We start from the raw sequence: 20,291 nt of genomic DNA, 5'->3' as shown, positions 1-20,291 counted from the left end.
CAAGATCAAAGAACAATATATAATATCAATAAATATGATGATAATTAATTTTTAATTTAGAGATCAGAGTTTTTTAATTTAGAGAAAATATTAGTAAAAAATATTTTCTATGCTTCATTTTTATTTATATTCGTTGTTATTAAAATATTATTGTCTCTAGTGCTCTTTTTTTTTCTTTTTTAATAATCATGTAATTCTTGCGTTGAGCAATTGATAAATCATTTTATCGAAATAATCGATTTGAAATTAATTAAGATCACGAATAATTAAAAGTTATTTTAATATGATTCATTCAATCAAAAATTCATTTACTTTTTCAATTTAAAAAATTTATGTTCTTTTAAGGGAAAAGATATAAAAATTTATACTTGAGATTTAATTAATATGTTTCCAATATTTACAAAAAAATACTTTAGTTATTATTATTAATTTTATGCAATTATTGTAATTATATGAAATAAAAATATAGAAAAAGATTAGAAATGTTAATCAAATTCGTCGAATACAAATAAGTTTCATGAAACTTAACATTATTATAAATACAAGCGATAATAATAACGTCACATAATAATTAACTAGTAACATAGCCAAAATACTTAACAAAATCATTTATTTATTTTTAAATTTTTTTGAATATTTATCATTTTTTCTTTTCTACTTTCGAAATAATCAAATTAATTTTTTTACAAACATGAAAAAAACATATTTTGATAATTTTTCACATGAAAATTATCAAAATATATATAATATATATAATAATAATTTTGTAATAACGAATATGTTAAATCATCGAATCGATCATATTAGAAAATATTTAAAAGATAGGAAGAAAGATAAATAAAATTAAAATAATTAAGAAATCGCAATGATAAGATTCTTCAAATTATTAATGATTTAAAAGTAAAGATTTTCCAGTTTTCATTTCAGTTTTCTTGTTCAATTCATCATATGTGAATATATGATTTTGACAAATATTAAAAGATATTAAATAGCAATTTGAATCTCAATAATATGAATTCTTGAATTTTGAACGCAGATATAAACATAAAAATAGAATATATTCGTTCTATCAGATCAATTTGCAAAGGAACAAATTTTATAATTCTTATTTATATATTATATATTATTATTTATATATTCTTTGCATATCAACTTCTTGTCTGAATTTTTAAATAAATTCAATATATAAATATAATTATACTATTTTTAAAAAATTATTCTTCATGTTTTTTCCAGAATTATATATTATCTCAATTAATAGTTTTCTACAACTCATGAAACACATGAAGCTAAACAAATACACAAAAAAATGCAGGTGTGACAAAGCAGACAAACAAAATTCTGTAAAATTTTTAGTTAAGTTAGCACTTTTAGGGAATATAAATTATACCTGTCACATTCTAATCCTTTAAAAATATCTACAACAAGATAAATGAAAATTTTGAAAATTCAAAAAAACAATTTATTTTATTTCTGTGAAGGACATATCATTATCACTTATATATATTGACCAAAATTCAACAGTTCTTTACATTTTACCGTCCCTTGAAATTGTCACTCGTAAAATATCTGCAGCATCCTAAGTAAGTGTTTTCATATATTTCAATTGTAATATTTATTTTCAATCTTTCAATCTATCAAAACGAAATATTTTATAGAAAAATGATAAAGTGGGTGTTTATGGTGGCATGCCTTGGCATAACTTGTCAAGGCGCAACTGTTCGAGAAAATTCTGCAAAAAACTTGGAAAATTCTTTGAACATAATTCACGAATGGAAATATATTGATTATGATTTCGGTAGCGACGAAAGAAGACAAGCTGCGATTCAATCTGGCGAATATGACTATAGAAGAAATTATCCCTTCGATGTCGATCAATGGCGTGGTAAAATTTTCGTATTTTAAATTATTATTGCATTCTGATCGTCGAAACATTTAATATTCAATAATTTTCATCATTCATATTCCTTCATTTTTGAATCATTAAAAATGATATTCCACTTCTTGTTTAAGATAAGACTTTTGTCACCGTATTAAGATACGATGGTGTGCCTTCTTCTTTGAACGTGATATCTGAGAAAAATGGCAACGGTGGACGACTTCTACAACCGTATCCTGATTGGTCATTTACAAAGTATAAAGATTGCTCTGGAATCGTGAGCGCTTACAATATTGCGGTAATTGAAACACTTTTTCTATCAGATTATCTTCAGAATTTTTCTTTTGAAAGAAAAAAACTTTATTTAGTGTATGATGTTTAGATCGACAAATTCGACAGATTATGGGTTTTGGACTCAGGTCTTATCAATAATACTCAACCCATGTGTTCACCAAAATTGCTTGTCTTTGATCTGAATGCCTCAAAATTGCTTAAGCAAGTCCACATACCGCACGATGTTGCCGTAAATAGTACCACAGGAAAGGGTGGATTAGTATCTTTAGTTGTTCAAGCTGAGAGTTCTATGAATACTTTGGTGAGTTTAAATTATAACTGAAATTTTAAATTAGAGATAATAATGTTGCAGTATGATAAAGATAAAATTCATAATTTTCAAAATATTTTTTTAACTTTGGCCAAAGAATTAAAATATACAGTATTTATTTTCGTTTTTATAAAAAAAAAAAAAATGATTTTGTAGCTTTCTTTGATGTTTTAACAGAAAAATCTATATCTCTCACGTTATATTAAATTCTTTTGTAAATTTAAGAATATTTGCTTCGTTTTTTTTACTTGAATCATTAATTAATCATATTTAGATACTTTTACTATTTTGATCAGGAGAATTAATTTTAAAGAACAATTGAATGACTACTTTTTCAAAAGCTATGTATTCTTCAGGAAAATGATCATGAATCACATTCAGCTTAAGATTTATAAGAAATGTGTCTATTGAAAGTCTACAAAGTCAAGGAAAAATTAAAGATCTATATCAAATATAATTAATCACAATATAAGTTATATACCGTGATAATAATACGACAGGTATACATAGCAGATCACAGTGGTGATGGCTTAATCGTCTATCAAAATTCTGACGATTCCTTCCATCGATTGGCTTCCAACACTTTCGATTACGATCCCAGGTATACCAAAATGACGATCGAAGGAGAAAGTTTCACTATGCAAGATGGAATTTATGGAATGGCACTTAGTCCCGTGACGAACAATCTTTATTACAGTCCTCTCTCTTCTCGCAGTTTGTACTATGTTAACACAAAACCATTCCTGAAATCACAATATGGTGGAAATAACGTCCAATATAAAGGGTGAATATAAAAAAAAATTTTTAAATTTTATGAAATAATTCTCTGTTAAATAATACGTACTTTTGATTAGGAATATCTAAATTGTTGTTTCACATTGTCCAATTGTCCATCACATTATCATCTCGCTTCTACCTGCAAATTTAAATTGTTTGTAATTACAATTTTAATACATAAATTTCAGTCAATTGTTCAATCAAAAATTTTTTCCAACTTTTTAGAATTGATGCTTCAAATATACATATTCTACATCTTGTATATTTTTGCTTAATTCTACATATTTTATTAATTTCAGAGTCCAAGATATTTTCAACACTCAATCAACCGCTAAAGCAGTATCGAAAAATGGCATTCTTTTCTTCGGTCTCGTGAATAATACAGCTGTTGGCTGTTTGAACGAGCATCAACCAATTCAGAAAGAAAATACTGTTAGTAACTGCGAATATTTTTTAATCTTCTTTCTTTTCTTCACACTTTTTTATCATACTTTCTCGACACATTTCTTTCAAAACCTACTACTAAATATGACTTCCTCCCGCATGAAAAGAATACATGTCGTTACATTATTCCAATTACTACATTTAACAGAGATACAAGTCACTTGACACGACGCAATGCTTATCTTTGATAAAAAGTCATATGACATAGCAGTCATAGTGAGAATAATATGGTGTCACGTATTCATTTTTATGCAGAAATGAATGGGAGTAGAGATAGTATTTGACAATTCTACCTTCTATTGAAATATTTTTCAAATAGATATACTACTAACGTTTTTCTATATAAGTTAATAATGCTTTCGTTTTTTTTTTTTGCTTTCATTTGAAGAAAATGTTTCTTGAAAAATGGATATAAGTAAAAATGAAATTATTTCGAAATTACAGGATATGGTCGCTCAGAATGAAGAGACACTTCAAATGATCGTTGGTATGAAAATTAAGGAATTGTTACCACATATCGCCATTATTAATATAAATAATGTAATAAACAACGAATATATGTTGGTATTAAGTAACAGAATGCAGAAAATATTGAACAACGATCTTAATATCAACGATATTAACTTCCGAATTTTGATTGGAGGTGTGTCCGACTTGTTAGAAAATACTCGTTGCGCAAATTCTAATATTCAGAATGGCAACAGTCAGAATAACAATTTAAGAATCACAAAACTCATTAATTAATTAGCCATTTCTCGATATATAAACCGAATATTCTTCAAAATTTCTTTATATTATAAATGAATATTTAGAATAAATATTTTCATATAATATTTTTCAATTTTATTGCCCTACTTTTAGAAATTACGATGATATTAAAATGTACTTGTATTTATATTAATCGATATCTCTATCACATTAGATTTAACATGAGTGAATGAATGAATGTAGCGTGAAGTAATATATTAAAAAGTCGAATAAACAATTTGAAAGAAATAGTTCATAATGACATCGAACTTGAAAAATGAATTTCACATTATATTCGTAATATTACACTTTTTCTAATTTTTGTTTAACAATATATTTAGAATAGGAGTTATTTCATAGATTTCAATGCTTTTGCGAAATATTTTGTCAAGGTTATATATTACTTTGAACAATCACATTATTGATTAATTACACAAGGATACATTTCACTTAGATTTCACATCTAAACCTGATTCTTTTTCGATTCTTTCGCTCGTTTTACTAGATCACGAAAACAGAAAGAGAAAAACTTTTTTTATGAGTAAGATGGGAAAAAATATTCGAATTTTCTTCTATGCTATGTATTTTTTACACTTTATCTATTTTATGATTGAGGTTATCACTTACCAACGTCGTTGCAAAATCGTCGAACGAACGTATATACATCGGCTCTTCTACTATTAAAAGTAGTCAAAGTCAAGTCTCACAACATGACGTATTTCTACAACATCAGAAGTATTCTTCTTTCCATGGAAATTCGCCGTAAACAATTTGAATTCAGCCATTTTAGCGATTGAGAGGATAGCAAATGACACTGCTAATGATTCTCTTGCGTCATTCCATGAGACGTCTTAATTATTTTCTGTTCTTCTGTTAGTAGTAATTCTATATTATTAAAAGATAAAATATAAAATTTATCTTATTTTATTATCAACGATCTATATTGGGTAATTAAAATAATAGAAATTGCAAAATTGTAATGGAATTCTATTTTTTACCTGCATTATACTTGCATTATTGTAATTTTTAGCTTATCAAATAATCCTCTTAAATTTTATATATATAACACTGCTATTAACCTGCAATAAAATAAATTAATACTTAAATGATGTATGAGGTATGGTATGGTATTAACAATCGATGATAATTTATAAATTTTAAGAATATAAACAAAAAAAATTTTCAAATTCAAAAGAGCAAAAAACTTATAACAATTATAAATTTTGCTAGTTATATAATCGAGAAACGTTGCAAAAATGTAATTGCGGCTATTTGCTAAGTATTGCTATTATTAAATATTATATCGATATACATAGAATGTTGATAATACATTCCTGATAAATTTTAAGTAAACATAAAAAATTGGTATACATAACTTATCACTTATTACTCATTTATTAAATTATAAGCACTTCAAGCTGAAATGAGAGAGAACAGAGAAATAAACGGTATAATTAAATATAACAAGCAAAACATCGTATCGTTTTCATTTAATTGGATTTAAATTATAATACTATATCATATTATAACTTTTTACACACCTTTTAAAACATTTTCGCGTCAATATAAACAAATTTTGAAAAAGCACACAATTCATTTTATCTCTGCAGAATATAGATCATTACTATATATATATTGCCCAACCGTGACAATTCGTTACAATTCAACAGTCGCTGCAGTTCAGATATATACTGCATTACATTCCTTAAAATTAATTGTCGGTCGTAAAATATCTCACGCGTATGCCTCAGTTCTGGTATTTATTAAAATTTTTTATCTTTTCGACGAGAGCAAATATTTTTCAGAAAAATGATAAAGTGGTTGCTGCTGATGTATCTTGGAATAGCTCGTCAAGGCGTTGCGGATATCCATTCAAGAAATTTGACAAATTCGTTGGAAGTCATTTACGAATGGAAATACTTCGATTACGATTTCGGTAGTGACGAAAAGAGACAAGCTGCCATTCAATCTGGCGATTACAATTATACAATGAATTATCTTTTCGACACCGATCAATGGGGCGGTAAATTATTTTAAAACGCATTTTACATTCCGCAATATTTCTTCATTATTCTTCAAATTTTTCGATTATTATCATCACTTCAAAAATGTCCCATGTTCTCCTTTTTAGATAAGACTTTTGTCATCATAATGAAGTTTAATGGCGTGCCTTCTTCTTTGAACGTGATAACTAACAAAACTAGCAACGGTGGACCTCTTCTGGCACCGTATCCTGATTGGACGTGGGCGGAAAATGAAAATTGCACTGGTATCATGAGTGTTTACAAGATTGAGGTAATTATAATAGAAACTTTTTCTATAGTTACAAAATCAAAATTAATGTTCTTTTTTCAAAGTAAAAAAATGTTCAATTTACGTACGATATTTAGATCGATATATGTGACAGATTGTGGGTCTTGGACTCAGGTCTCATCAATAATTTTCAACCCGTATGCCCTCCGAAACTCCTTGCCTTCGATCTGAATTCCTCACAATTGTTAAAGCAAGTTAAAATACCGCACGACATTGCTGTGAATACCACCACAGGAAAAGGAGGTCTGGTGACTTTAAGTGTTCAACCGTTGAGTTGCGAAGTGAATGGATCCACTCTCGTAAGTTTCAATAAATGCAATTCCATTTTTCCTGAAAAATTCTTAATTTTAACATCATAATTTATGATCTGTATATTTAATTTTTTTTGTAAATTATATTATTTAATTAGAAATTTTAAAAATTAATCTCGATTGAATTGGTTATTTTTATTTTTGTATAAATTTTAATAATCTCATTCCAGAATGACAAAAAAATTCTTAATCAAAATAGATGCTATTTTCTAAATAAAAATTTTAATAAAATTGAAAAATTAAAATTTACAAAGTTATAAATAATTTCGTTTTTTTTTTTAAACGAATGACTCTCGTTTACTAACGTGCTGCCTGAAAACATACGATTATCTTATCATTCTTTATTTTATTACGTACGAAAGATTGTCTGCTCGTGCATTTCCTTTTTTACTGTTGGTTATGTGTTCAATAATTGTCATTTGTTTATTTCATTTAATGCAAATGTATAAAAAGTAATCCATAAAATTAGTATAGAAACATATTTGTGCATGCCTGTTATTTAAAAATTAATATTAAAAAATGAAAAATGCAGTTTGAATGTCAAAAATATCATTTTTTAAATGATAAAGAAGTATTATACGAAAGATAATAATTTTGTTATCAAATCTATATTTATTTTAGAAAGTAAAATGCCAGAATGCATTATAAGAATCATTTTATCGAATGAAATAAATGAAATAAATCATACTTACTAAATTAGAAATAAGAAAAATATATAATTAACGTCAACAGCAATAGGCACAACGAATTTCACATTGTTCATAGCTTTGCATAACTTTGCTAGACAATACTAATCATATGCGCATGCGTATAACTAGTGTCATCTATCCAAGTTCTAACTTCAATCTTTTCGAATGTCATACAAGATGGCATTAGTTATACACAAACGTACATTATGTTGTCCTTAGTAGAAGATTACCAAACAGATTTGTATGAAATATATAAAATATTTATATATGATATATTATCTATTTATATGAAATTTTAGTATAAAGTTCTTTAAAATTTAATACAAGTATTTGTAGTTTGTACATATCCGGTACATATAAAATAACACTTTTTTATTTGATATTTTAAATGCAGTAGCTATGAAAATGAACAAATTATTTAAAAACATTTTTGATGCACGTTTATTTTTCTTTATTACGTGTATTATATTTATGTTTATTTTTCCTTATTTTCGTTATATTATTATAATATCGAATAAAATTAAAACTAAATTAATTAACTTTCGTGCAATAATGCAACAGGTGTATATAGGAGACGACAGAGGTTTCGGTTTAATTATCTACAACAACTCAGATAATTCTTTCCAACGATTGACTTCGAATACCTTCGCAAGTGATCCTAGATACACCACACTCACGATCAATGGGGAGAGTTTCACATTGCAAGATGGAATTTTTGGAATGGCATTAAGTTCTCTGACTCAAAATCTTTATTACAGCGCTCTGACTTCTCACAGATTGAATTACGTCAACACGGAACAGTTCATAAAATCACAATATCAGGCGAATAACGTGCGTTATCAAGGGTAAACATGTCGATAAGTAATGTTCTTAACATTATTCGTGTTATGCATCAATATATATGTATAAATATATGTTAATATATTTGTGCAATCTTTTTTGGAAAATCGATTCTATATAGATCGAAACAAAAGTTGAAGAAATTAAAAATTGTTACCTTTTGTTTTAACTCTCTAGAATCGATCTTAAAGCATCTGTTAAAACATTTTTCTACATTTTTATCAATTTCAGAAAAGAAAATATTTTATGGACTCAAGCATCGGCTAAAGGAATATCGAATAATGGTGTTCTCTTCTTCGGACTTGTGGGTGATACATCTCTTGCCTGTTGGAACGAGAAACGATTACTTGACAGAGAAAATATCGTTAGTCATATTTTTTTTTTTTTTCTAAAATACTTCCTCTGAAATACAAATACACTTTTCTTCTAATGAAAAATTTCTTTATATATAAGTTAATAACACTTTCTTTTTTATGCAATAAACTAATAATAGATTTGTCTCTTTGGTTAAATCAAAGATGGCTGCGTGAATTTTTAAAGCCATCAGGTAACTTTTGATTAAATGATCATATCGATCGATCAAAAATAAACTAATTGAGAAACTAGTTGACTAATTAATTGAACGAATTTCAACTTTGTTGATCAATTTAATCCTTGAACTAAGAAAAATCCGATATAATTTTCAATTAAACGATTAAAAAATGTTCTTAACTTGATCTGTTTGGATTGTGATCAAATCAAAAGTTGCTTAATATAAAAAATAATTTCATTGAAAATATTTAATTTAATAATCGAATCAATATACATGTATTTCCACACGGGTAAATATATTTTAAAAAATGAAATTTATTTCGGAAAATTACAGGAAGTGGTCGCTAAGAATAAAGAAACTCTTCAAGCCATTATTGGTCTTAAAGTTAAAACAAAACTCCCAATAATCCCAATCGTTATACATGGATTTCCTGTTGTATATGAATATGTGTTGGCTGCAAGTAACAGAATGCAAAAACTATTCCACGGTTTTGATTTCAATGAGGTGAATTTTCGAATTTTAACTGCGAATGTGGACGACTTGATAAAGAACACTCGTTGCACACCTCCTTCAATCAATCCTTTCTAAATCAAATGTATTGATTTAGATAATTTGTATATATAATAAACAAATTCTAACGAAATAAAGGATTTTTGTGTAAAGGATTTTTCAATTTTATTCTAATTTTTAAGGATTGTTGTTGTTTTAATAATTATTTAAAATAACTTTATCAGTTTCGATGGCCTTCATTGGAGATCATATTATCAAGATTATCATTTTGAACAACTTTTTTGGCATGGGTTAATTATTAATTAAATCAAAGTACACCGATTTTACGTTCTACTTCTAACAATTATCTCTTATACCGAGAGGAAAACATTTTTATGAGATAGAAATGTTTTATTTGCATGTTTGCTATTGCAAAAGCGAATGTACGTGAAAATTTCATTTTTGTTCTAGCAATTGATAAGGATAATTGTGTGACAATTAAGTATAATAATTAACTGGGCACTGTTCTTAAATTCTTGAATTATATAATACATATGAGCGTATTGAATAAAATTATACAAATTAACGTTATACGTTAACAACAATTTTTATGAAAAGATAGAATTTTTTTATACTTCTATTGAAAATTCTATTGACTTCAAAAGGCTTCAAAAGTAATTACAGGGTGAATCATAATATCGAGATATTTATACAAATAATAATTTAATATAAATTATTTAATTTTTCAAAAATAATAATGAATTGACATTTAAAAAGAGATTAGTATTATTTGTATATTTTTATATTCTCTAATATATACAATATACATATAATTGTATAATTATATATATAATATGTATAATATTCAATAACTGAAATCAATTAATAATCAAATAATCAAAGTAAGTATTATATTGTTAAGTAGTTATAATATATTATTAGCATTTCAGTATATGTACAATATTACTATTTTTATGAATTAGATTATATACGTTATAACATTGTTTTAGATATAACATTTAGACTACCATTTAACTTAATCAAAAGGAAAAAATGAAGTCACTTTTTTAATCTATCTAATTGAGATAGATCCAGCAATCGTATTTATTGATTAGTATAATATTAATTATATAAGAATAAATTAAACTAATTTAAAATTGAATCAAATTGAATCACTCTAAATTAAATTTTGTAAAATGCAATATCATATTATTTATATGTTATATAAATAAGTCGAATTCCTCCTAATATCTATATACAATATTACATTATAAAAGATAAATGACACCATTAAGCAAAAAAAAAAAAAAAAAAAAAAAAAATAATCTTGAAATGAAATTCTTAAAATGAAGAATTCTGAAATCCCATTTCATCATTTTTTTTTTTTTTTCAATAACAGAGAAAATAAATTAAATTTAAATATAGAGATAATGTGCATGACATTAACCTTTTCTAAAATATTCTTAAAAGAAATTAAAGTAATAATTGTTCAAGAAACAATGTATTTTTTTGCATAATTGCCAAATTGGATTCTCAAGTGAAACAGTTACATTTTAAAATCTTGTTCCTCAACAATTACACTATTATAGTTTATATAAATTTCTAATTATGCAATTGCATTCTTATAACTGTATGGTTATATATTACGTTATAGAGAATATTTTTCAATTAAAATGAATTTTTCGCGATTAAAATAAATCATTGTAGATTGAAGTCTCGATTGGGAATGAATTTTCTATCGCTACCGACATTTTTGGATTTCCAGGAATCTTAATTTTAAAACGGTGATGTAAGATTCAAGAAATGGAGATTTCAAAAAAGCTGATTTGATTGATTGCTATTATTTAATAGTAAAGATTACTTCATCTTTTAACATATTAAATTTATTTTTCATGCTAGAACAGAGGGAAAAAATTATACTATTTCTAATTTTTTCATTTTGCAATGAAATTAATTATTACATAACAATATTATTATATTATTATGCAATTATAAATGTTATCGAATGCAAATATCTATCAGTTCGAAATAGACGAAGTAAAAGTAAAGAAAGAATGATTATGAAATCATTAAATATTAGTAGTTTGATAAAATCTTTATTAGATTTAATGGAATGTTTCATAATAAAATATTCTGTCTGAAAGTAAAGAAAATATGGGAAATTGAATGTGAATTGACCAGTTGCAGTTTATCATATTGCTTAATTGAAATGTAAATTATTATATAAATAAATATAAATATAAATTATATAAAAATTATATAAATAAATGTTATATAATGTGTGTAAAATACGTATTGAACGCTTTTAGGAAATAATTTGAAAAAGCAAGTTTTCTTAAAAAAAAAAAAAAAAATAAAAATAAAAAACTTTCCAAAGTGAAGAAATATGTTTCAAATATCTATCGTTTGAATTATAGTTGTACTATATAGTATAGTTATAATTTTTTTATGCGATCATAAGTGTACAAAATAATAGAAAGTATTAAAATGAATTATTATTAGTTTGACTGTATCGATAATTATTTATACTAATTCGAATAATTAGTTGAGCAATTTTTTTTTAAATGTTATTTTTTTTCTTTTTTAAATGTCATTTAACTCATATTCAAGTTGAAACAAAACAAAAAGGCAATTGAAAATCGACGAGATACATTTAATAATGAATAAATAAATTTCAATTTTCAATTATTTTCAATTTTTTTCTCTTGTTTGTTTAATTATTCAACCATCTATTTATATTTACTCAAACTTGTTATGCGTGAATTTCTATAACCTATAATAATTTAATTATTAATAATAAAGATTATTTCTACCCTTATTTTGCCAAAAAGAAAATTTATTTAATTTATTGCATAAAAATTATTGGTATCTTCCAATTGTCTGAAAAATTTTTAAAATTAAATTTTATTAATCCTTAACCAATCCAACCACTTGTGACAAATATTTCCGAAAATACAAGTGATATTTCAAAACTACAATTGGATGTGGGTTAAAAATAATCCATATAGCCGATTCAAGAGAGCAAGAATTATAAATCCAACGAATTATCCATTTCTATTTTTTTATTTATTTATAACTTTAATCTATTTCTGTATCTCTTTATAAATATAGAAAATAATTGCCCGTTTATTTATCATCCAACCGGTTGTCGAGAATACATATACACTGCATTTCCACTTGTTTCAAATTTATCTACTTGAATTCTTTACAAAAAAAAAAAAAAAAAATTTCAAACGAGTCGCACTGCTTTACTATAATTTTCACGTAATTCTTTTAAATGATCCGTAATGAGAGAGAGAGAGAGAGAGAGACAATATCTCTTTGAGTATCTGGTGTCAAGACAAATGCGTTGGAAGTTGAATGGAAATACTTCGATTATGATTTCGGTTGAAAGAAGACAAACTGCAATTCAATTTGGCGAATACGGCCATAATTCTTCAATATCGATCGATGGTAAATGTTAAAGAATTCGTTTTTTTGCAAGATCGATTCTAGTTGATTCAAAATTAGCAGAAAAATTAATTGAGGCTCATTTCTCGAGTTATGAACGAGTTATTATCATAACTTCTAGCTCAACATTTCTTTTTGTAAAATATTTGAAAAAAAAAAAAAATAATTATAAAGTTTGAAAATTGAAAACAAAGATGTTCTAGTAATATTTCTCACATATCTCAAGACTTTTTGTTGTTCTTTAAAAGTATGGAATATAACTTTTAAAAATTACTCTTTATACCTTTTTTTACTGCTCGATTTTATAACCTATGCGCACAATATTTTAAAAAATATTTTTCTTCATCTTTGAGAATGAATGAATATTTATCAGTTGTTGTAAATTCTGTAAATAACAGCTTCCTGGATTTTACTGCTGCTTAATCGCCGTCTTCGCGTTTCCGAATGCAAGTAAAGATATTGCTAGAAGTTTCAATGAGTCAGTGCCATTAAAAATATAATATTACGTTGTAAAAAATTATTTTTATATCAGAAGTATTTTTATCTTTTTATAAATCTTATTGTTAAGTAACATTTATTATATTATTATTCGTGATTTTTTTTTAAATTTATTAAAAATCTTCGATTTTTTCGAATAGAACAACACCAGAATATACAAGATACGTTTATTAAAACATTATCTGATTTTATTTCCAAATAGACATTACACAAAGTGTTAAATTAATCAATAATAATATATCGAGGTAATTCAGAAATAATTTCAAGTATTTTTCAACAGGATCCATAATTTAATATTGCATAATTATTAAAATTTCATCATTTTTCAGATTTGTAAATAAATATGAATGAATTTTGTCGAAAATATGTATACATATAAATTTTTTCAACGATTGTACTGTACAATGATTGACGTGAAATTTAGAAAGGTTAGAGAAAAGCGACGAATTACAATTTAAAATTTTAACTAAAAAAAATATTTATTAATTTCCGAAATATTAATGAAAAAGTTTCTTTACAGTATAATATTGAATTCTACCTATACAGACTAATTCACACAACTAATACAATCATCTTCACACTACGAATTATCATTATATGTCCTCGAATGTAAAATAATCGATGACACAATATAACGATACCGAATTCAGTGTATTAGACATTGAATCGATTATTGTAACTTCAGTCGTACAAAGAATATTTTCTATTTCCAATACGATCGTCTCTTAAATTATTTTATGTTTTAACTTACCGATAGAGTTGATCAGAATAAATTTATAGGTTCGTCTACGATGACAATGACAAAAATTATTTTGATTATTATCTTTTTCGTCCATTTTAATTTCAGTGATCGAAAGATGTTGGATTTCAATAATTACATTACAATAATTAAAATTTTAGAATTAATAATCCATTCTTCTTTTTCCTCTTCTCTCTAAATTTTATATATATGTATACATTTTTCAAAGAAATATTTTTTATATATTAGTAACTTAGAATTTTTGACCTTCTTTTAATTGTATACAAATCCATAATTTATTATATTTGGCTATCGAAGTTTATATTAAATGAAACAAGAAAGATATTTTACTTCAAGTAATATAAACTTCAATATGTAATAGATATTTATATAAATATAAACTTAATATATAAATAAATCTTAATCCATATTTTTGAATATCAACTTTTGTATTCGTTCTGGCTTCTAGAATCAATTTTGCACAAAAAGTTCCACGAAATATATATATATATATACATATACATAGAATTTATTTATATTTATTATTTTTATACTTATATTCATTATTATCTATGAATATTTAAGTATTTATTTATTTATTAACATTATAATCATATTTCTTAGTCGCAAAATTTAAGCTAAAATATCTTTAAAAAAAAACTTTTTTGGATTTTTTAAACTTTTTCAAAATAAAGAAATAAATTTCCTGGAATTTTTTATTTTTCCACAAACTACTATCATATAATTAAAACTTAATACTAAAGCATCAAATGGAAATATTGGAAAACAAAGAAATGCAATTTGTTTTATCTCACCAATACATAGAAGGTCACTATTGCAGTTTATATTTATCACCCAACTTTGTTACTTGACACATATTGCACTCCTTTCCTTAGAATTTATTACTATTTTGCAAAAAGATCTCAAGCGACTTGAATAAGTATTTTCTACTCTATTGTAATTTTCTAACAAGAAAGGCAATATGTCTTTTAGTATTTGGTGGTTATTGGTATTATATCTTGGTGTAGTTTGTCAAAAAATTACAGAAGCTCATTATCATTCGAGAGATTTCAAGACAAATGCCTTGAAAGTTGTACACCAATGGAAATACTTCGATTATAATTTCGGTAGCAACGAAAGAAGACAAGCTGCAATTCAATCTGGCGAATACAATTATAAGAATAATTTTCCAATAGACGTTGATCGATGGCATGGTAAAGTATATAAGGTGTTAATAATCATGGAACATCTTTGTAGGATCTATTTTACAAAGCAAATATAAGTTTATAAAAAAAATTCTGTCTCCACCTTAGCGCAAAATTGTTCATAACTTTATAAATAAAAAATGATGATATGGTATGATTTTGTATACCAAAACTTTTTTGTTTGTTTTAGTCTCTAATATCGATTCTTTAAAAGAATTCCACGAATATATTAATATTACTTGTATATTTTGAATAAATTAATATTTGTTTACATCTTATTATAATATTATATTTGTTAATATAATAATTCTTTATACGAACGAAGAATCTTTTCGAAAATTTTATTAATATTATCAATTTTTTATATGTCATGCTGAATTTTAAATCTGCAACAAAAATATTCGATTAAAATAAACACATATCATAACGTGAGATTACATTATATTATAACAAAATATATCATTCTTTAAAAATTTCTTTACTTATCTTCGAATTATAATTTTACAGATTAGTAAAATCAGTCATTATGTATGCAACAATCTAATATCTTGATATCTTATATATTTTTCGTTCTAGATAAAACTTTCGTTACCATAATAAGAGATTCTGGTGTGCCTTCGTCTTTGAACGTGATATCCAACAAAATTGGCGATGGTGGACCACTTCTGGAACCATATCCTAATTGGTCATGGGCGAAAAATCAAAACTGTTCTGGTATTACGAGCGTTTACAGAGTTGCGGTAATTAAGAATTGTTTTCATATTGGAATTATTTCTTATAACGCCAGAGATACGATGTTACATGGATGTATTGTGATATGAAAAATTGGCATTGAGTTTTCTTCAGCGCTGATCCATTTCTTCAGTAGAATTTGTTTATTCTTTATTCTTTGACAATATATTTCATTTCCTCAAGAAGAATTTCACTTTTAATTGTACCACATGTGTAACAGTGCAATTTTTAATATGCGTTATAAAAGTAATATTGTTCTATTATATTTTATTTTTCTTTTTGAAAAAAGAAAAATTCGATTAATATATTATTATTATTATTATTATAATATTCTATTTAGATTGACGTGTGGGATAGATTATGGGTTTTAGACAATGGTATTAGCGGTCAGACATCTGTGTGCTCTTCGCAGATTGTCGTCTTTGATCTAAAAACTTCACAATTGTTAAAACAAGTTAAAATACCGCATAATATTGCGATAAACTCTACTACCGGAAGTAGAAATCTAGTAACTCCAATCGTCCAAAGTTTTGATTATAATAATACTCTGGTAAGTCTTGTTTGATTACTTTGCAGCCAATTCTAGCCAATTCTTTAAAAAATTCATTTCAGCATAAAAATTATTAATTATTGAATTTTTAAGAAATTAGATAATTAATTTCAAAAAAGTTTACCAGTTTAACTTTGATCAAAATTTTTAATATTCTTATATTTATTATATTTTTAATATTTTTAATATTATTAAAATATATTCGATATTTCGCAGGAAAGTTTTTGTTAATAATTTTATAATAAACGCCAAATAAAATCATAATTTGCATTATGAGGTCGCTTCAATTCTTCGTCTAAAACAAATTTGAGAAAAACGATTATAAAGTTATGAAAGTTCAAGAGATTAATTATTATAATATATAACATAACAAATTCTATTATAAATTATATTTACAATAGGTATATATAGCAGACGTCGAAGGTTATGCATTGATTATTTATAACAATGCTGACAATTCTTTCCAACGATTGACTTCGAGCACTTTCGTATACGATCCCAGATATACCAATTACACTATCAACGGAGAAAGTTTCACGCTGCAAGATGGAATTTTGGGTATGGCACTAAGTCACAAAACACAAAATCTTTACTACAGTGCTATGTCTTCTCATAATTTGAATTATGTCAACACAAAACAGTTCACACAAGAACGATTTCAGGCTAGTAATGTACAGTATCGAGGGTATGTGATTAAATAATGTTTTCATTACAATATTAAGTGATTTTCATACTTATGTTCTTTTGTTTGTTTCACAGAGCCTCAGATATTTTATGGACTCAAGCGACCGCTAAAGCAATATCGAGAACTGGCGCTCTCTTCTTTGGACTCGTGAGTGACACAGCACTCGGCTGCTGGAACGAGAATCAGCCATTAAAAAGAAAGAATATTGTTAGTAATTGCAAATATTTTTTTTTTTTAATATTTTTTTACAGCATAAGTAGCAATATATTTAACTCGAACAATACAGATTGTTTTTTGAAGTGTTTTTCGAACAAAAATTTTAATTTAATCGTATCACGGTGTATATTCTTTAAAATTAATAAATTGAGCGCTTTTTGATAGATAATTTCGAAAATCCATTTTGATTTTTTTTTTCAATATATAACACGTAAATAATATAGTCTGTTCTGTATAAATTCTTAAAAAATTTATTTTCAATTAAATTAAAACTATTTTTAATTTATTAAAATCAAGAATTAAAGAAAGAGATAAAAAATTTAAAAAAATATTTTGTTTTCGACTATATTCTTTATTTATTGAGAATTAACACGATGATACTCATACTAAATATTTGTTACGAAAAACAATAAATAAAATATAGATTATATTATTGAAATAATTTTTAAATTTGTAGGAAATAGTAGCCAAAAATAGCGACACTCTTCAATTCATCAGTGGTATAAAAATTTCCAAGGAAATATCTTTAAATATTTTTGGATATCAAAATAACGAGTATGTATGGGCTTTAAGTAACAGATATCAAAAAATAGTAAATGGAGATTTAAATTTTAATGAAGTGAATTTTCGAATTTTGAATGCGCCTGTAAATCAATTAATAAGTAACACTTGTTGCGAAAATCCTTAAACAAAATTTTTCTCAATTCTTTGATCTTCCTATTCCTTTTATTTTTAAATCTATTGTAATGTCAAAATTAAATTATATGTTTATCAAGATTTCTTGTTGTTCTTTTGAAAGTAATAAGAATAAACATTATTAGTTATTATGGCATTTTTCAATTTTAATATTTTATTTTTAAGAATTATTCTTTGTAGATTTCTTTTAGTAGATTTTATAACTCTATGCATAAATACAATATTTTAAAAAATTTTTCTTCATCTTTGAGAATGAATAAACATTTATCAGCTGTTGTAAATTCTAATAACAGCTTCCTGGATTTTACTGCTGCTTAATCACAGTCTTGCGTTTCCGAATATAGATTAAGATATTGCTAGAAGTTTCAATGAGTCAGTGTTATTGAAAATATAATGTTATATTATATTATAAAAAATTATTTTTGCATCAGAGTTATTTTTTTTATAAATCTTCTTGTTAATATATATTATAGCTTATTCATAATTTTTTCAAATTTATAAACTTGTTAAAAATTTTCGATTTTTTCAAATATACTGGAAAAAATTAAAATTTATTATTAATTATTGTGTAATTTTATCTCCAAAAACAATTATATAAAATTTTAAATTAATCAATTATTTCACTAATATTGAGAAAATTATTATTTTTTCAAATAATCAAATAATCAAATTAAAATTCAAATATTCTTAATCATATTCTAAATCATAAAAATACATTTTCATATGTTTTAACACATCTTTATATCAATTTTAATTATAAAATTTAATCATTAATCACATTTTAATTTTTTTAAGAAGAATTTTTATATAAATAAATTCTTCAATTATATTGATTCTAATTATTCCTCAATATTTACCATTAATACTGAACCAATCATGCCATAATTTGATTTGTTTTCCGATTCTTGGCCTACATCACAATAAGAATCAATCACTATCATTTCATTTTGTTTGTACTTGTTATCGAGCAAGACATCGATTCATATATAATTAATACTTACGCAACGCTGAACGAAAAGTCTTTTTTTATTCGAAAAAAAAATTCGAAAAACTAGATATTGAGCAAGTCTTGTTAAAGTGATCCTTAGGGGTTTTTAAGAAATTGGATCAGAAATTTCACAATATTATTTTAATTTTTAGATTCCATCTTATATGATAGTTCGTTCATCATATTATGTAAAGAGAATATGTATAGTCTCGTTCATAAACAGATAACAGACCTGCTCATGCCTTGAAAAATTTTTAAATTTTTAATTTTAAAATTATTTAAGAAATAATATATTTTTAAAGTAATAACAAAAATTTTTAATTGCTTAAAAGATTTAAATAATTAAATTATTTGATTGAATATTATAAAAAGCATCAACTATTTACATAACTGCTTATGGAAGTTTATACATAGAATAGAAAGCTAAAAATTAAATTTATTATGTAACTATAAGTTAGATTACTATATTCCTCATATTTCATTGGATTTTTAGCTATGATAATATATTATAATAATTTATTCATTAATTAATTGAACTATATTTTATTCACTATATTCAGAATAGATTATTTAATATAATGATGTTTGAGTGATATTTGATAATGATTCAGTGAAATAAATAATAGTTATATTTCAAAAACTGTTTGCAATAGTCTATTATTTTTAAAAAGTAAAATTTTATAATAATTTATTAATTAGTAATATCTATCAATAAATTAACAAAATATAAATTATAAAACTTTATTTTTATAATTTCATAATTTTATATAATTTTATATCAAAGATAACATAACCTAATAAACTATAATTTGTAAAATTATATACTTACTTGTAAAACTTCATTTATTTTATTATTCGATCGATTGGTCGATCTATTAATATATTATATCCAAAAAAAAATTATTAT

At 24.7% G+C, this 20,291-nt stretch overlaps 3 protein-coding genes and 1 long non-coding RNA gene across 6 annotated transcripts; 3 read left to right on the top strand and 1 right to left on the bottom strand.

Moving 5' to 3' along the window:
• The first annotated feature begins 1,471 nt into the window (after window positions 1–1,471).
• On the top strand, window positions 1,472–4,535 carry Mrjp7 (major royal jelly protein 7). Its single transcript, XM_003695113.4, has 7 exons — window positions 1,472–1,583; window positions 1,659–1,885; window positions 2,014–2,177; window positions 2,262–2,474; window positions 2,984–3,267; window positions 3,560–3,692; window positions 4,149–4,535. Exons 2-7 carry the CDS (start codon window positions 1,663–1,665, stop codon window positions 4,446–4,448), a joined length of 1,317 nt encoding a protein of 438 aa, XP_003695161.3. The 5' UTR covers window positions 1,472–1,583; window positions 1,659–1,662; the 3' UTR covers window positions 4,449–4,535.
• On the bottom strand, window positions 3,324–7,881 carry LOC116414654 (uncharacterized). Of its 2 annotated transcripts, none has more exons than XR_015294241.1 (6): window positions 7,768–7,881; window positions 6,833–7,094; window positions 5,993–6,684; window positions 5,450–5,530; window positions 5,079–5,336; window positions 3,324–3,399 (listed from the first exon to the last, which is right to left on the bottom strand). It is a non-coding gene; the product is annotated as an uncharacterized LOC116414654 (long non-coding RNA). The 2 variants fall into 2 exon arrangements; XR_015294242.1 differs by having other exon boundaries at window positions 5,079–5,321.
• Mrjp8 (major royal jelly protein 8) lies at window positions 5,230–9,798 on the top strand. 2 transcript variants are annotated; one of them, XM_086914555.1, is made up of 7 exons: window positions 5,230–5,323; window positions 6,257–6,474; window positions 6,583–6,746; window positions 6,842–7,063; window positions 8,326–8,609; window positions 8,836–8,968; window positions 9,470–9,798. In XM_086914555.1, exons 2-7 carry the CDS (start codon window positions 6,261–6,263, stop codon window positions 9,722–9,724), a joined length of 1,272 nt encoding a protein of 423 aa, XP_086770681.1. In that variant the 5' UTR covers window positions 5,230–5,323; window positions 6,257–6,260; the 3' UTR covers window positions 9,725–9,798. The 2 variants fall into 2 exon arrangements, with proteins under 2 accessions (XP_086770681.1, XP_012344030.2); XM_012488576.3 differs by having other exon boundaries at window positions 5,280–5,398.
• A 5,353-nt stretch (window positions 9,799–15,151) lies between these two features.
• Window positions 15,152–18,532, top strand: Mrjp9 (major royal jelly protein 9). The gene is made up of 6 exons (XM_012488580.3): window positions 15,152–15,526; window positions 16,094–16,257; window positions 16,590–16,799; window positions 17,201–17,484; window positions 17,559–17,691; window positions 18,158–18,532. Exons 1-6 carry the CDS (start codon window positions 15,295–15,297, stop codon window positions 18,386–18,388), a joined length of 1,254 nt encoding a protein of 417 aa, XP_012344034.2. The 5' UTR covers window positions 15,152–15,294; the 3' UTR covers window positions 18,389–18,532.
• The last annotated feature ends 1,759 nt before the right edge of the window (window positions 18,533–20,291 follow it).

Source organism: Apis florea, unplaced genomic scaffold (genome assembly GCF_048593485.1).
Source record: "Apis florea isolate Af1SG1 unplaced genomic scaffold, ASM4859348v1 contig_1914_pilon, whole genome shotgun sequence".
NCBI classification, from domain to species: Eukaryota; Metazoa; Arthropoda; class Insecta; order Hymenoptera; family Apidae; genus Apis; species Apis florea.
Note: the sequence above shows the minus strand (reverse complement) of the source record. Positions and strands in the feature narration are given on the sequence as shown.

Bases quoted from the DNA above. Each gene is read 5' to 3' on its own strand.
- Mrjp9 (XM_012488580.3), top strand. From the start codon at position 15,295: ATGTCTTTTAGTATTTGGTGGTTATTGGTATTATATCTTGGTGTAGTT. The intron at 15,527-16,093 runs GTAAAGTATATA...TTTTCGTTCTAG, and splicing joins AGACGTTGATCGATGGCATG to ATAAAACTTTCGTTACCATA. The intron at 16,800-17,200 runs GTAAGTCTTGTT...TATTTACAATAG, and splicing joins TTGATTATAATAATACTCTG to GTATATATAGCAGACGTCGA.
- Mrjp7 (XM_003695113.4), top strand. From the start codon at position 1,663: ATGATAAAGTGGGTGTTTATGGTGGCATGCCTTGGCATAACTTGTCAA. The intron at 1,886-2,013 runs GTAAAATTTTCG...TTCTTGTTTAAG, and splicing joins CGATGTCGATCAATGGCGTG to ATAAGACTTTTGTCACCGTA. The intron at 3,268-3,559 runs GTGAATATAAAA...TATTAATTTCAG, and splicing joins AATAACGTCCAATATAAAGG to AGTCCAAGATATTTTCAACA.
- Mrjp8 (XM_086914555.1), top strand. From the start codon at position 6,261: ATGATAAAGTGGTTGCTGCTGATGTATCTTGGAATAGCTCGTCAAGGC. The intron at 6,475-6,582 runs GTAAATTATTTT...TCTCCTTTTTAG, and splicing joins CGACACCGATCAATGGGGCG to ATAAGACTTTTGTCATCATA. The intron at 8,610-8,835 runs GTAAACATGTCG...TATCAATTTCAG, and splicing joins AATAACGTGCGTTATCAAGG to AAAAGAAAATATTTTATGGA.